Source organism: Ctenocephalides felis, unplaced genomic scaffold (genome assembly GCF_003426905.1).
Source record: "Ctenocephalides felis isolate EL2017-DRISC unplaced genomic scaffold, ASM342690v1 CF-g0.4_SCAFFOLD_02382, whole genome shotgun sequence".
Lineage (NCBI taxonomy): Eukaryota > Metazoa > Arthropoda > Insecta > Siphonaptera > Pulicidae > Ctenocephalides > Ctenocephalides felis.
In genome coordinates, this window is record NW_020538536.1 from 1 (window position 1) to 16,350 (window position 16,350).

The window sequence follows — 16,350 nt, forward strand, 5'->3', positions numbered from 1 at the left end:
AATTACTACATTTTCAAAATAGATCAATATTTTTATATTATTATAATGTACAGGTGCAGCTGTAGCAGAGGTCCTGACCTCATTGACTGGAAGTTATAGAGGTCCAATCCGGCCTCAACGTAAGAGGTAATTTTATAAAAAAAATCATGATCATAAAAATATTTGTTTTATTTTTAAAACAAATTTGTTCTTAATGCAGCTACTACGAGCGGAGGTGTGGCTGAAGCTCCAATGCATGGAGTGGCTGAATCTGCCAAACCGAGGAGAGGAAGCTGCTCCAATATATTATTAATATTGAATGTGAGTAAAATGTGACTCATCGTTTATGATGTTTTCCTAACATCCATTTCTGTTACAGCTCTCCTTAGCGGTGGTTTGTCAGCTATTGACTGCAAAACGCTGGCATCAAAAAAAATACTGCACGATATGAACAAACCAAGTCAATCTGATTTGGTGGACTTGTCAAAAACGAAACAGTTTTGATCTAATTCTGCCTCTCTCTGGTGTAGAGGTTCTCCAATCATTGGAGAAGAGGTTAAAAGAAAGTGAAGAATTGTGTTCAGAATATGTAAGTTCTATTGCAAATATATTGATAATACACACACACAAACATACGTACATACATACATACATACGTACATATATATATATATATATATACTAGCATACCCATCCTCGCGTTGCGATGGCCCTTATTAAAATCCACCTGATTGAAATTTAAATCCGTTTGACAACCATCATTTCAAACCTTTAGTTATTAAAAATTCATATCAATCCAAAATAAATAAAATCCACCTAATTGAAATTTGAATCCGTTTGACAACCAACATTTCAAACCCATACCAAAATAAATCCGTATTGAAATTTGAATATGATGGATCAATAAATAAAATGATATATATATATATATATATATTAGGGTGGTCCTTAAAATGGTCATTTTCGAATTTCCTTGCTCCCAGGGGCTCAAATGGTTCCAAATAGATAAAAAACAATTCTCTGAAAATTTTAGCTCTTAATATTAACGTTTAGATAGAGCGCAATTCAATCAAAGTTTTGTATGGAAATGGCATGAAAAAATTTCCAAAAATTTTAAAAATGTTTTTTAAATGTAATTTAGCGAACAAATGAATGAATAAAACTCATTCATTTGTCGCTAAGTTATACTTAAAACATTTTTTAAGCTCTTTCCATACAAACTTTGATTGAATTGCGCTCTATCTAAACGTTAATATTAAGAGCTAAAACTTTCAGAGAATTATTTTTTATCAATTTGGAACCATTTGAGCCCCTGGGAGCAAGGAAATTCGAAAATGACTATTTTAAGGACCACCCTAATATATATATATATATATATAATATATATATATAATATATATATACTAGCTGATCCGACAGACGTTGTCCTGTACACATATGTCTATATTAAAAAAGTATTTAACTTTTCAATATCATTCAACTTTTTTTTTTAAACTATCCATAAATAAATTTAATTAATACAATAGTTATATGGCGTCTCCCTACACCTAGCGGCGAGAGTAACAACCAGAAACGCCAATACCAACTTCATAGACACGTTGCGTGTGAAGAACGTCGCAAACTGTCAAGTTGGCGACGGCGCATCGTGCAACACTTGCGTGGGCTCGAGGGATGCGAAAAATGCAATCTCACCCTCTTGTGCATCAACCTTTGGAAGAGTGAAGATATAAACCTAACCTAAATACACTTTATATCAGTGAGATGCTTTATACTTGTTTTGTTATTATAAATTAAACTTATATACACGTTATTCAGTTCTTTTAATTATAAATATAAATTATATATAGACCCAACATCTATATAATTGGTGACCGCGACTGAGAAAACACGTGGCTGAATTCTGATCTTGATACTACAAGCGAGGTATACTATATCATTAATAATGTCTTCACCCGCAAACACTGAAGCCTCACAAGATCTAAATCGATCGCTCATCGATTTTGACGAAACTCAAGTTCGCACGCCATGTGCGAGCAACTCCAACCAAGTGAACAATGATTTAAAAACGGAACAAATTTACAACGTGGGCAGGCATACAATAACCCCGTTCATGGAAGATGCTCCTGATCTATGGTTCCTGTTGATTGAGACAGAGTTTCTTGGAGATAGGATCAAATCCGACCATGCGAAGTACACGGCGGTATTGCGTGCTCTGGACAGGTCCACTTTACACCTGGTAAGCGATGTGTTGCGAAATCCGCCAACCGAAAATAAATACAACACGTTGAAGAGCATAATCCTAGACCGAGTATCCGAGTCGAGGTCAAAGCAAGTAGACAAATTGTTAACAAACGTTGTCCTAGGTGACAAAAAGCCATCCCAGCTACTACGGGAAATGATTGACCTGGCTCGGAGTGAAATCTCGGAGGATATCATCCATAAACTTTGGTTGGACAGACTCCCACAACACATCCGGCCTCTACTGCTTGTATCGAAAAACATTGGGCTACAAGCCATTGGCGAGATGGCAGACAGGCTTGTAGATACTTGTGGACTGCCATCATCGGTGATGGCCACAGCGAGCAGAGCACCTGAACCAAGAAGTGACCGCACCCAAGAAATTCTGCTTGCCATGATGCAGAAACTAAATGCCTTGACGACAGAAGTGGAGAATTTAAAACATAGCAGAGAACATGACGAGAGAAGCAGGACCAGAAGTCACTCCAGGCACAGGAGAGGGAGATCAAAGACGCCGTCCAAATCACAGCTATGCTTTTACCATAGCAGGTTTGGAGAGAAGGCTACCAAATGCATAGAACCCTGTTTGGTTAAGACTCTCCTGAAGCCGGAAAACTAAAGTCACCATCAACACCAGGAGCAAGTAATGATGGTGATATTAATTCTGTCTGTCCAGAGCTCCGACTATGTGTGACAGACAGAAAAACACGGATAAATTTTCTTATAGACTCTGGCTCCGTTCTCTCGATTCTTCCAGCTAGCAAGTTTGCAACCGGTCGTGCCAAGGAAGAGCATGTTCTGTATGCAGCCAATTCCAGCCGAATATCCACCTATGGAAAGCGGACTCTCGAGCTGGACCTTTCGCTGCGCAGACCCTTCACTTGGCAATTCACAGTAGCAGATGTGGCAACAGCCATAATCGGTGCAGACTTGCTAAGCTACTACAATCTACTAATAGACCTGAAAGGCAAAAGACTAATTGATTCAACGACAGGCTTAGCCTCTGATGGCAAAGTGCTGAAGACCCAGAACATTAACATTTCCACAATTAACCCACACCAACCTTTCAGGAGCTTACTAAACAAATATATAACAATCACTAGAACGCCACAGAGACTAACAATTAAACCATCTCCTTTCGCACACAGGATTCCCACAACAGGTCCACCAGTCGCTGCCCGGTTCAGGAAGATTTTTGGTGAGAAAGCATCAGCTGCAAAAGCCGAGATACAAAATCTCCTGAACAGTGGCATTTTGAGACCTTCAAGCAGTCCGTGGGCAAGTCCAATACATATGGTATCAAAAAAGGATGGATCTTATAGACTCTGTGGTGACTATAGAAAACTTAATTCAAGCACGCAACCAGACAAATATCCTCCTCCACTAATCAGTGATGTTTTTACAAACCTGCACAATAAAACAATTTTTTCAACAATAGATCTTGCAAAAGCGTATCATCAGGTGCCGATGCATGAAGAGGACATACAGAAGACTGCCATCATAACTCCATGGGGATTATATGAGTACCTCTGCATGCCTTTTGGACTGAAGAATGCCACTCAGACATTCCAGCGCTACATAAACCACATATTCCAAGACATTGACTTTGTGTTTATATATGTGGATGATATTCTGGTTATGTCTGAGAACATGGAGCAACACCATCGCCACCTGCAGATAGTTTTTGAGCGTTTGCAAGAACATTCTCTAACCATCAACACCAACAAATGCGTCCTAGGCAAGTCCCAAGTAGATTTTCTGGGTTACAAGCTCAGTGAGAAAGGCTATTCTCCAGCTACAGACCGGGTGGACAAGATTTTGAACTTCCCACAGCCAACAACAGTTCTGGAACTGCGTAGGTTTCTGGGAATGCTGAATTATTACAGAAATCAGTCCCAAAAGCAGCCAAACTGCAAGCACCGCTGAACAGTTACCTACGTAGTTCAGTCAAGAAGGATAAAACCCCTATCACTTGGAACCCAGAATCTCTGCAAGCCTTTGAGGATGTAAAGAATGCTCTTGCAAACGCCGCTTTACTTCATTATCCAGCTGCTGCAACAAATATATGTTTGGTAACAGATGCGTCAACAACAGCCATTGGAGCCACTCTGGAGCAGGAAGAAAATGGTGCATGGCACCCTATAGGTTTCTACTCCAGAAAGCTCACATCCACGGAACAGAGGTATTCAACATATGATCGCGAGCTTTTAGGCATCTTTGCGGCCATAAAATATTTTGAATACCTGCTGGAAGGTAGGCATTTCATTATCAAGACAGACCACAAACCCATCACATATGCATTTCAGCAGAGACCTGAAAAGGCGTCGGACAGACAGCGTAGGCAATTGGAATACATATCCCAGTTCTCTACTGAAATTGTGTATGTGAAAGGTGAAGAAAATATAGTGGCAGATACATTATCAAGAATTAACACTATTGAAATGCCTACCAGACTGTCAGCTGAACAAATATGTATAGAGCAAAGCTTGGATCCAGAAATGCAGGAGCTGCTTGGTGGAGAAACTTCTCTCAAACTACACAAATTAACATTGGATGGTTTTCCGATCTATTGTATAATTGAGTCAAACTTTGTTAAACCTTATCTCCCACAGAGCCTCCGCAAAACTGCATTCGACGTAGTCCATGGTATTTCTCATCCAAGCATCAGGACTACATCCAGGGAAGTACGCAGCCGGTATGTTTGGCCTGGAATTGGAAAGGATGTTGCTACTTGGACTCGTCAATGCATATCCTGTCAAAAGTCCAAAATCCATAAACATAATCATTTCAATCCTTTGCACATCCCTATTCCTGATGAAAGATTCTCTCATATTCATATTGACATAATTTCCTTACCCAATACTAATGGTTTTCCTTACTGCTTAACAATTATTGACAGATTTACAAGATGGCCGGAAGCCATTCCACTGAGAGACATCACAGCTGAGACAGTCACGCAAGCATTGTTTACGTGCTGGATTTCCAGATTTGGTACACCAACTACAATAACATCAGATCAAGGCACGCAGTTTGAGTCATCTATCTTCAAGTCCTTGGCACAGGCAGTTGGTGCAAGGAAAGCACGTACGACAGCATACCACCCTCAAGCAAATGGATTGGTAGAACGTTGGCACAGAACCCTAAAAGCTGCACTGATGTGTTCTTCTGAACCGTGGATCAAGACACTACCCTACGTACTACTTGGTCTACGGAATTCATTCAAAGAAGACATCAAGACATCAGCAGCAGAGATGGTTTACGGAACCACATTGAGACTTCCAGGTGATTTTTTCAATACATCTAATAACTCACAGAATCCACAGGTCTTTCTAGAGAATCATGTGTGCATTGAAACCAACTCCAACAGCCCACCACAACAAATCCAAGATTTTCATTTTGAAAGATATGGGCACATGCACACATGTATTCCTCAGAGCAGATCATGTACGAAAGCCCTTGGAACCACCTTACAGAGGACCCTATGAAATACTTGAGCGAGTTTCTGATAGGATTTACAAACTTCGCGTTAATGGGGCCGCAAAGAACTTCGCTGTTGAAAGGCTAAAACCAGCATATATAAATAAAACAGATGCAGATTACGAATCACTTTCTCAACCACTTCATACACATCCCTGGGAATCATCAAAGGAACCTACAAAGAAAACAGCCAAAAAGAAAGTTGCGTTCAATATTTGACAACACACATTTAACCTTATTTCTATTCTGACAGATAGCTAACTTTCATCTTGGGGGGAATGATATGGCGTCTCCCTACACCTAGCGGCGAGAGTAACAACCAGAAACGCCAATACCAACTTCATAGACAAGTTGCGTGTGAAGAACGTCGCAAACTGTCAAGTTGGCGACGGCGCATCGTGCAACACTTGCGTGGGCTCGAGGGATGCGAAAAATGCAATCTCACCCTCTTGTGCATCAACCTTTGGAAGAGTGAAGATATAAACCTAACCTAAATACACTTTATATCAGTGAGATGCTTTATACTTGTTTTGTTATTATAAATTAAACTTATATACACGTTATTCAGTTCTTTTAATTATAAATATAAATTATATATAGACCCAACATCTATAGTTATATTTATTTTCAAATGAACAATTTAACAATATTATATTCAGGAATGCAATTCCAATAATTAATGTTATTATAATTAATATTAATTATATAATTAATCTTAATTAATATAGTATATAATTCTTTTTTTTATTTTAAACTTTTAATGTAGTAGAGTTTATTGTAACGCCAAAGGATATACAATATTCTTGGTGAGATTATTAGGTGTATAAATATATAAATTATTTGGGTTTCTGACTCTTGAGTAAGCAACATATAGCTGCCCGTGATTAAAGCACGGATTTTCTAAATTTGTACCGCAAAAGTTCATTATCTGCCCTTGTGACTTGTTTATGGTCATAGCATATGCCAAACGTATAGGAAACTGCAGTCTCTTAAAAGGTATTACTGATTCCGAAGGAATTAGTGGTATTCTAGGCAAAAGAACAACATCATCTTTGATTTTCCGCCCAGAATAATTGCCTCTATAATGTTTCCCATAATTTTTGTTATTGCTAATCTTGTGCCATTGCATAATTTTGGGGCATTTTAATTTCTTAATAATATAATTGGAGAACCAACTTTCAATAGTAATTTGTGCGGCGGCATTCCTGGTAAATCAAGAGAATTTAAAAATTCGACTGGATAATTGACGATTTCATCAGGATCAATAACAGTATCAACTGATTCAAATGTGAATTCATATCCTGGCAGTATCTGTTGTATTTTTAAATTCATTTCGTCTACATCCAAATTCGTTGCTCCTAAAATTGCTCGTTCTAGTAGCCACTCATGATCTTTATGATTATGCTTTAAATTTGGAAAAATATTTTCTATTAGTTTGGCTTTGCTATCAACCATATTACAAAAATTATCAGGGAATTGAATGTACTCTGTATTTTCATAAAAAGTAATTCTGCCATTACCAATATCCAATAATTGTTGTGAAAATTTTAACCCCAGTGCATCATTTAGACATTGAACACGAATGTTAACACTAAGATATAATTTCTTTACGTGGCACCACAGATAAGACTTTTTTAAGCAGGCATTTATTTCATCAGCACGCGTCGCTCGTGGGATAATGGGCAATGTCTGTATGAAATCGCCAGACAGTAGCAATAGGCAGCCACCAAAAAGACGATTATTATTTTTTATATCTTTCAGCGACCTATCTAAGCTTCAAGCGAATGCTTGTGCGCCATAGTACATTCATCCCAGATGATTATTTCACATTTTCGCAAAACTTTCGCCATTTCTGATCTTCTTTATGTTGCACATTGCTTCTTGGTTAACATGAACATTTAAAGGTAACTTAAATGCCGAATGCGCAGTTCGTCCTCCTTCAAGTAATGTTGCTGCAATTCCTGATGAAGTTATTGCCAACGCAATATTATTTTGCGACCGCACACGCGCAAGAATCAGTGAAATAATAAATGTTTTGCCAGCGCCTCCGGGCGCGTCCAAAAAAAAAGAATCCGCCCTGTTGTGCATCAATCGACGTATTGATTTGATCATATACACTTTGTTGCTCGGCAGTAAGCAATATCTCATTATTAGCAACAAAAGTAGCTAAAGCAGTTTTATCAAACTGGTATTCACGTTGAACATCGCTGTTCATGATATCTACTGCTGCTCGGCTCGGTGCTGACATGCCAAATTGAATTAGCGACATGTTCGAAATTTGGATACAAATATCTTCAATCATTATTAAGTCTTCGTTATACATTTGTTCTGAAAATTCATGATTATTATCTTGATTATCAATTTTATACCGATGCAAAATATCCTCACTCATTGGGTCGTTATGTGTATTCCACAGTGCAGATGCATTTGATGGAAAACATGTTGTTAATATTATTGCAAATAATTGTCGAATTTTTGATGTGCAGATGAAATCAGTGCTGCATCTGCAAGAGTCATGTCCCATTGATTTGTCATTCTCCAATAAGTGCAACTCACGGCACGCATCATAAAAAGTTTCATATAAAATTCCATTGACTGTCCTCAAATTTTGGAATGATCTTGGTCCTATACAATCTACCCAAATTGTTTGTCATATATATGCCTTCGAATCCTGAAACAGGAATACCTCGTTTTCTAGGTACCCAATCTTTTAATTTTTTATTCCATGTAAAATATTTAGGTGTATCTGTATATAATAATGTTCTAGCAAATCTTCCAGCAATATCTGATCTATTACAAAGTTTAAAAAATACAGTTAGAGTAGTCTTCGGAGCAGTCAAGGCTTGTTGTAATATATTGTTTTCTGTAAAGTATACCCGCTGACCGTTCTTCAAATGCACAGCCAAATGTACCACAGATCGATTCCTTTCATGTATGGAAAAACCAAAAATACGCCAGATAGCTTCATTGCTGCTGACGTATCTCTACCCATTTGATATCGAGTTATTTCATCATTCTCATTAATACTTTTAATTGCAAATATCGCTTTGTCGCTCCCTTTATGAACATATTTGCATATGTATTTTATTGACTTCACCGAGCTGCACAGTTTGGCATTTATATGTGCTTTATAGGTTTTGCATAGCAAAAGCAAATAAGGAACTCCCCATCGATTACCAACATCTATTACCCCGGCATTCGACAGTCGCAATTCAAAACATTGTCCACCATTGTCAACGTCACGTCGCCGATAAGCGGGATAACCATCAATGTCGGTGATAGTATCGTTTTGAAATGATTTTGGAAATTGTTTTGTACATTTTCCATTCACCATGCATGGTGACATAATAGTGAGAGTACCGCATGGACCATGTATCATGTTAGTAGTTATAATATCGAACAATTCCTCATCAACATTTTTATCAGGAATTTCTGCTGAGATAATATTGTCAATCTCTACAGAATGTACCTTATCAATTAACCACAACAAAATATGTGCATGGGGTAAACCTCTTTTCTGCCATTCTACTGAGTATAACCAACAGCGTGTTTCACCAAAAACAGATTGATGCGTTATCAAATTCATCAATTATTTAAACTTCTGTTTAAAAACTCGTGCAGTTGTATCATGCCTATTGATCGCTGTTTGTCCCGGCATCAGCAATTTTTTTATTTCATCCCATTTGGGATTGCACGTAAAGGTAATGAACAGATTAGGTCTGCCATATGCACGAACATAAGCCATAGCATCTTGAATGTACTCCTGCATATATCGCGGACTTCCAATATAAGAAGATGGAAGAATATATGCAGTACCAATATGACTAATATCATTCATTGCATCTACATTACCAAGTACTGCATCAGCAAATGTATATGTTCCTCGGCGCGGAGTTTGGCTTGATTAAACTTTATGAATGTTATTTTCTTCATTAGCTCGAATCATTGATCGGTAGCAGTAAAAGTCCATGGCACTTACTTTTTTGGCAAGTTGTGCACATGGAATAAACTATATTAAAATTATTTTAATTATTATTATTTGATTTTTTTTTATAAAAATAAGATTTTTACGTGTATCTGGATCCCTTTGTTTAATATTTAAATGGTACCCATCTTCACCTTTCCAAAATATCAATGCTTACTGCAAAGCATCATAAGAACGATGACTGTCCTGTATTATCTGCATGGTATTATCTCTCCGTTTTTTTTTTTTTTTTTTTTATACAGAGAAGGAAAAATCTTTCAAAGACACCGTGTGTTTAAAAGATGATGGACGGTAGTGTGGGATTTCCACCCACTAAAAAACCTCCTCTCCTCATTTCCCCGCATACGATCACGGGGAAGACTGGGTCGGAACCGCGTTAGCATTACTTCAACCCAGTCCGTGTTGCGTCACGTGACGTTAGCTCCTAAGTTTATTGGTCCCTCTCGGCGATTTTTGCTGTCAAGAGGCGCCGTGCATAAGCTGCTACCTCGGCCCAGTTTTCCTTGCTTTGCAGCATGGTATTTACAATGTTCTGGGGATTAAGGGCCCTTCCCAGGGACAATTCGGTGTCAGCCCTGAAGTTCTTCCAGCGTGTGCACTTAAAAAAGGTGTGCTCAGCATCGTCGGCTTTTTCCGGACAGTATTTGCACGTCGGTGATGTGTGCAAACCGAACCTGAAGAGATATGCATTGAACGAGCCATGACCCGTCATCATCTGAGTTAGAAAGAAGTCTGTTTCGCCATGTTTCCTGGCGAGCCAGGCCTCGATATTAGGGATCAGACGTGCTGTCCATCTACCACGATCAGACGCCTGCCACCTTACTTTCCATTCCTTCAGGGTGTCCTTTCTCACCATTGCCCTCGCTTCGCTGGCATTGAGGCCTCCTTTTTTGAGGTTATACAACCTGGCCCTTTCGATCGCCAAAAGGTCTATAGGCGGAGCTCCAGCTATAACAAGCACTGCGTCTTCGGAAACTGTGCGATAGGCACAAGCCACTCTAAGTGCTCCTCGCCGCTGTACTGCTGCCAGTTTCTTACGATACGTCTTCTGTTGTAATGTATGCGCCCAGATTTCCGCTCCGTAAAGCAGGACTGAGTGAACCACCTCCAGGAGAGCTCTCCTCTTTTTGGCACGTGGGCCGATAGTATTGGCCATGATTCTCGATAGACTAGACACAGTCTTGCTAGCCCTTGTACACGTGCGTTCCAAGTGTTCACGGAATGTCAGCTTTGCATCTAACTGAACGCCCAAATAGCGGACTGACTTTGTAGACGTCAGTGTTAGTCCGTCGATGATTGTACTAAACGGTTCTGGGAACCATTTTTGGCGTGTTAGGACTACCATCTCCGTTTTCTCTTTGGCTAGCTTCAGATGGTGCTGGTTATCTCTCCGTTGTATACGTATATCACGCCCCTCACATAGATCACCAGCTATTACGACCGCGACTTCATTGACTGTTGGAACATTATATGCGCCAGCATGTTCTCCAACCGGCACTTAGTCTGCTCTAATAATAATAGCGTAATCATCGTTTTCTAGTCTACTTGAAAGAGTCTTAAAAAAATGCAACAACTGGTTATGGTTTTTAAAAAATATTTCTAAAGAGTTCACAATATCTCTTTCCTTCTAAGCTGTATGTGATTAAATTCGCATCGCATGTTTGTTTGTCGTTCATCATCGCCCATAAAATAAATCTGCAAGAATTTCGGATTCACATCAGGCCTGGGAAACAATGAACCGATTTGGTGGTAAACTTGACCTTGTATCTTAAATGTTGATTCGAAATTTCGACAATCTTCATTTTCAAATACTTTCGTAGCACCAAATGACGTCATCTGAAAACATGAATTAAATTTGCAAATTTTTTTCAGTAATATTTTTGATTGATACGTTGTTCCATCTAGTAGAGTTTTTAAAGATTCCGGTGGTGTTGTTAATTTTGTCAATATAATTTTCCCTGATGCGCAAGATAAACCTGCTGATTCTCCTTTGAATTTTAGAGCATGGCAATGTTTACATGCTTTGTCCATATTACCAATGGTAATTAAAGAGTGTGATGAATAATCAATTTCAGGATCATAATTAAACGCCAGGTGCAAAAGTGATGCACGTACCAATGCTCTGTGATTATTAACTCGTCGTTGATTATTTTCTCTAATGGCGGCGGTCGCACCTCGTTGCACCTCTCGATTTCTTAATGCCATGTCTCTCTAAACTTTCATTGGCACGTGTATTTCCTACTTGCTCTCTCAAATTCATATTGTCCATCATATGTTGTTCATGGGTCCTATTCAATCATCGTTCATAGATTGCTCGAGCTTGCCGAGTACGTCTTCCAAAATTACTTGCTCCTCTGCGAATTCGTGGCATCGTGGCACGATAAAAGAAAAGCCTGAATATTATAACCCGCTGGATAATGTGAATCACTTAATCTCACTCTCAAATTCTACTAAAACTATAACTGAAAAATACCAATATCTTCCACTAATACTGTATTATAACTGATTATTATTAAACCGCTTTTTTAAACTATCATTCTCACATTACACATCAAAAACAAATTATATTTATCGCCAATTAATCAAGATAACATAGACTATCCTGGACTCTACTTTCCCGTACATAGCCACATCCTATCAAGTTAACAGGGATAAGACACTCTTAGCGGGCGCAGAGACATCTATGGAACTAACTCGCTTTGATAATTTTATGATATTTAGTTTTTAAAAAAATCTAGTTGTACATGGTTGTATTTTTTTTTCTTAGAAATATTAACACAAAATTGAGCACAATATGGACATGATTTTTAATAAATAATGCTCAAGAGCGTTGACATTAACATTCATTATAATACATTTAATTCATTATATTTCATATTCAGTATATTTATCTCATTCTTTTCTTTCAGTTCTATAGGTTAATGTTTGTATAAATATCGTAATATGTAAGTGTTATCAACATTTAAATTCGAATTATAAGTAAATTGATATTTCTTCAACTGTCATATCTCTAAATGAATATATCTATAGATAAAAGAGTATATGAATATATCATAGGTTTCCTCTCAATTCTCAAACTGATTGTGATTTTCTTTACCTATGCTGCGACTGCATAGTGCAATGAATAAGATTCGTATGGTTAGTTTAAGTTGTTGATCTTGAGTCAACGCATTCAATATTTAATGACTAACTTTCTATAATATTCAATTAAACATTAAGTATAATAAATAAAACATAATGAGTGACAAAGAATTGTTTCATGATTTTTTTTAAGAACGATTACCATCAGTTACATTTGTTACAGTTTGTTAAAGCTAAAAAAAAATAATGTCTTGGTATGTAAAATACCATCATTTATTAATAAAAAGTTTTAATATAGTACTTAATTCGTCAAGCACAATTTTATTTATAATCAATTTATGTAAAACTATAATGTGATTTTGACAGAAAAAATGGTGCCATTGTATGAATAGATACAATTTCTGGAAGACTTTAGAATTAGCAGAACATCTCTAGCTAAGTGCAAGATATCACAAACATACGAAGACGGTGAATATTAAAATAGAAATAAATATGACGCAACAGTTTAGTAAAATAAGAGCATATCTGCATCAGGAAAATAAATGAATTTTATTGCTTAACCAAAACAAATCACCATTAATTATAATTTTAGGTACTAATATTTTCATAGGTTTGTGGGACATCAAACTGACAGCTATAGAGATTTTAGTGATTAGTGAATTGATGGTATTATGAGTTTCATGTTTAAAAAAAACTCCGATTGCTCGCCCGAAAGTTGCAACCGTGTCATTATGTAAAAATTTTTTAAAAGGAAAGAAGAAATTTTCAATACTGCGTTTTGTACAATTGATAAAGGGTAATAATGATGTTCTTACAATATGGACAAATGTATATGTGTATTCAAATTTCGCGCGGGGCTTATCTTTGCAATACAGAATGAAGTATGCTATGCTACTATGCGATTAGGCTTATTGTGTTTATGTACGTCCTGTTCCATATTGTATTTCAAGCAGACCACATCCAGCTAATAAATCATATTATATTTTAAATTGTGTTTTGGTTAATGTTATTATTTATTTTCTTTATTACCATAAAATTGGTCCATCTCACGGATATATAAAATCAGTGCACATTTAGTAGTACCATAACCAAAAATACACATACAAGTTTTGTTTATGCTGTACATGTGGGTCGACAACCTGGAAATATACATTCTTTGATTCAAGTTAGGTGAATATTAAAAACACTGCTTAATTCATGATCTGGAACATCATTTTCTTGTAATTGGAATTGGATTTGGCAAGTTATATCAAATACTATAAAAGCTATACCACGCCCCCAAGCCATTTGACACATAACCTCTATCTAGAGTTTGTTTACTACTACGTTCTATATCTTGGGATACATTGCTGAGGACAAATTAATTCAGGAACAATAAGTTTTACTGGAATTTTGGACCACACACAGGAATTTTTTGGACAATATACAGAAATTCTCTGGGCAGCACACGATGTAGAGCAAGGTATTCAAGTAACAACCTGTTGCTGAGTCTAAATCTTATATATTACATACTCATTTTTATATTTTTTTCATATATATTTTGTACATTACTATTGTTCAAATTATTACCTTTATTTTGTTATCGTAAAGATATATCGTATACATTTTATAAAAGTGTACAATTCCATAAAAACGATTTACCAAATTTAAAAAATATTTGTATACCGCGATGCATTTTGAAACATTTATCTATTTCTGAGATAGAATACCACGGGTTTGCAGACGCATCTCTATCTGCATATGGCGCAGGTATATATTGTTCTGTAATAACACGATCATACGTGCTTTTAATCAAAATATGAATTCATTGTTCAATGTTGATCAAAGTCCAAGATCTTTACATGAACGCGGAAGACGCCATTCCTAGAATTGTCACGTACAATGCATAATATATAGAGTCAGAATTATTTGTATTAACCAGTGATGTCTTAGTCAAGACTCTAGCTCAGCGATTTCCAACCTGTGGGGCGCGCCCCCCTGGTGGGGCGCGGTGCCGTCCCAGGGGGGGGCGCAAAGCTCTTTCAAAAATATGGTTGTTAAATGCTGAGTAAGTGTCAAAAACAAATCAGCAAAATGTATGCAAGTAATCTACAATTTTCGCTGCAATTTTGTCAGGACAAATGTAAAAGCATGAATATACTATACTTTTTGGTGCATTCAAAATATTTCGTTTTTGCGTTTGTAGTTGAGTGAGCTGTAGGCCTATAAACAAAAGATAAACACTCGGATCATATCGAATATTCACGTGCTTACTCGAGACTAACTTAAGTAAATAAACAAAAGCATCCTTTTTATTCTGTTATCTATAAATCGAATTAGTTCATTAGTTGTGCTGGAGATACACGCGTTGATATATAGAAAAAATCATTTCTAAATTATTATTGAGTTAAAATTTATAGCTTTAATTTTAGCACATTATTAGCCAGGAATTATTGTGAAAAGTAGTGAAAAAGTGATTTTCTTTGATTTGTAATAAAAACCGTTTGTAATGGATAAATACGTGACTGGGTTGAAAAGAAAATTTAATGAAGCAGAAGAAGAGGGTGGTGAAAATAATGGAAATGTTTCTTCACAAAATAGTAAAACTAAACATAGAAAATATGATCCAATGTACTTATCATTGGGATTTACGTATAAGATCATTAATGGTCAAGAACGACCAATGTGTTTGCTGTGTATGAATACTTTGGCCTCAGATAGCATGAAACCAAGTAAATTAAAACGACATCTGGAAAAAGTGCACGCCGATCATGTTGGCAAAACAAAAGAATTTTTCCAAAGAAAATTAGATAACTTAAATAAACAGAAAGAATCGTTTTCAAAAGCTTTGTCTGTATCACAAAAAGCGTTACTTGCGTCATACAAAGTTTCGTATAGAATTGCTAAATGCAAAAAACCCCATTCAATAGGAGAAACTTTAGTACTACCAGCAGCTATTGACATAATAGCTACGATGTTTGGTGAATCATATGCTGATCAAATTAAAAGCATTCCGCTGGCAGATAATACGGTGGGAAGACGAATATCAGATATATCTGATGATCTTTGCGATCAGTTGATAGAAAAAATTAAATTATCTTCTTTCGCGTTGCAAGTAGATGAGGCTACCGATGTTGCTAAGGATGCACACTTAATAACATATATAAGATATGTTATGGAAAATGATATTAGAGAAGAGTTGTTATTCTGTAAGGCAATTGAAGGCAAAGCTACGGCGAGTGAAATTTTTAATATGATTGATAACTTTTTTATTGAAAATGGTATTTTATGGGAGAACTGTGTTGGACTGTGCACTGATGGAGCTCCATCTATGGCAGGAAAAAATGCTGGTCTGCAGGCCCTAGTTCGAAAAGTGGCTCCTCGTGCAGTTTGGACGCATTGTATGATTCATAGGCAATCTCTTGTTGCAAGAAATATGGGTGAAGAATTACTTGAAGTATTTGAAATTATAATAAAAGTTGTTAATTTTATCAAAAATAGTCCATTAAGAGAAAGGCTTTTTGGAAAATTGTGTGATGACATGGGCTCAGAATACAAAGCACTACTTTTGTGAAGCACGTTGGCTTTCTCGTGCTAAAGTACTTCAAAGG

The 16,350-nt window shown here is 36.8% G+C and overlaps 2 protein-coding genes across 2 annotated transcripts; one reads left to right on the forward strand and one right to left on the reverse strand.

Annotated features, from left to right (window-relative positions):
* Nucleotides 1-8,584: 8,584 nt before the first annotated feature.
* LOC113380802 lies at nt 8,585-9,280 on the reverse strand. Its single transcript, XM_026619879.1, has one exon. The coding sequence runs from the start codon at nt 9,278-9,280 to the stop codon at nt 8,585-8,587; it is 696 nt and encodes a 231-aa protein (XP_026475664.1).
* A 5,968-nt stretch (nt 9,281-15,248) lies between these two features.
* On the forward strand, nt 15,249-16,313 carry LOC113380803 (zinc finger BED domain-containing protein 5-like). The gene has a single exon (XM_026619881.1). It carries the CDS (start codon nt 15,249-15,251, stop codon nt 16,311-16,313), a length of 1,065 nt encoding a protein of 354 aa, XP_026475666.1.
* The last annotated feature ends 37 nt before the right edge of the window (nt 16,314-16,350 follow it).

Excerpts from the sequence above, each read along its gene's own strand:
- LOC113380802 (XM_026619879.1), bottom strand. The coding sequence starts at position 9,280 with ATGAATTTGATAACGCATCAATCTGTTTTTGGTGAAACACGCTGTTGG.
- LOC113380803 (XM_026619881.1), top strand. The coding sequence starts at position 15,249 with ATGGATAAATACGTGACTGGGTTGAAAAGAAAATTTAATGAAGCAGAA.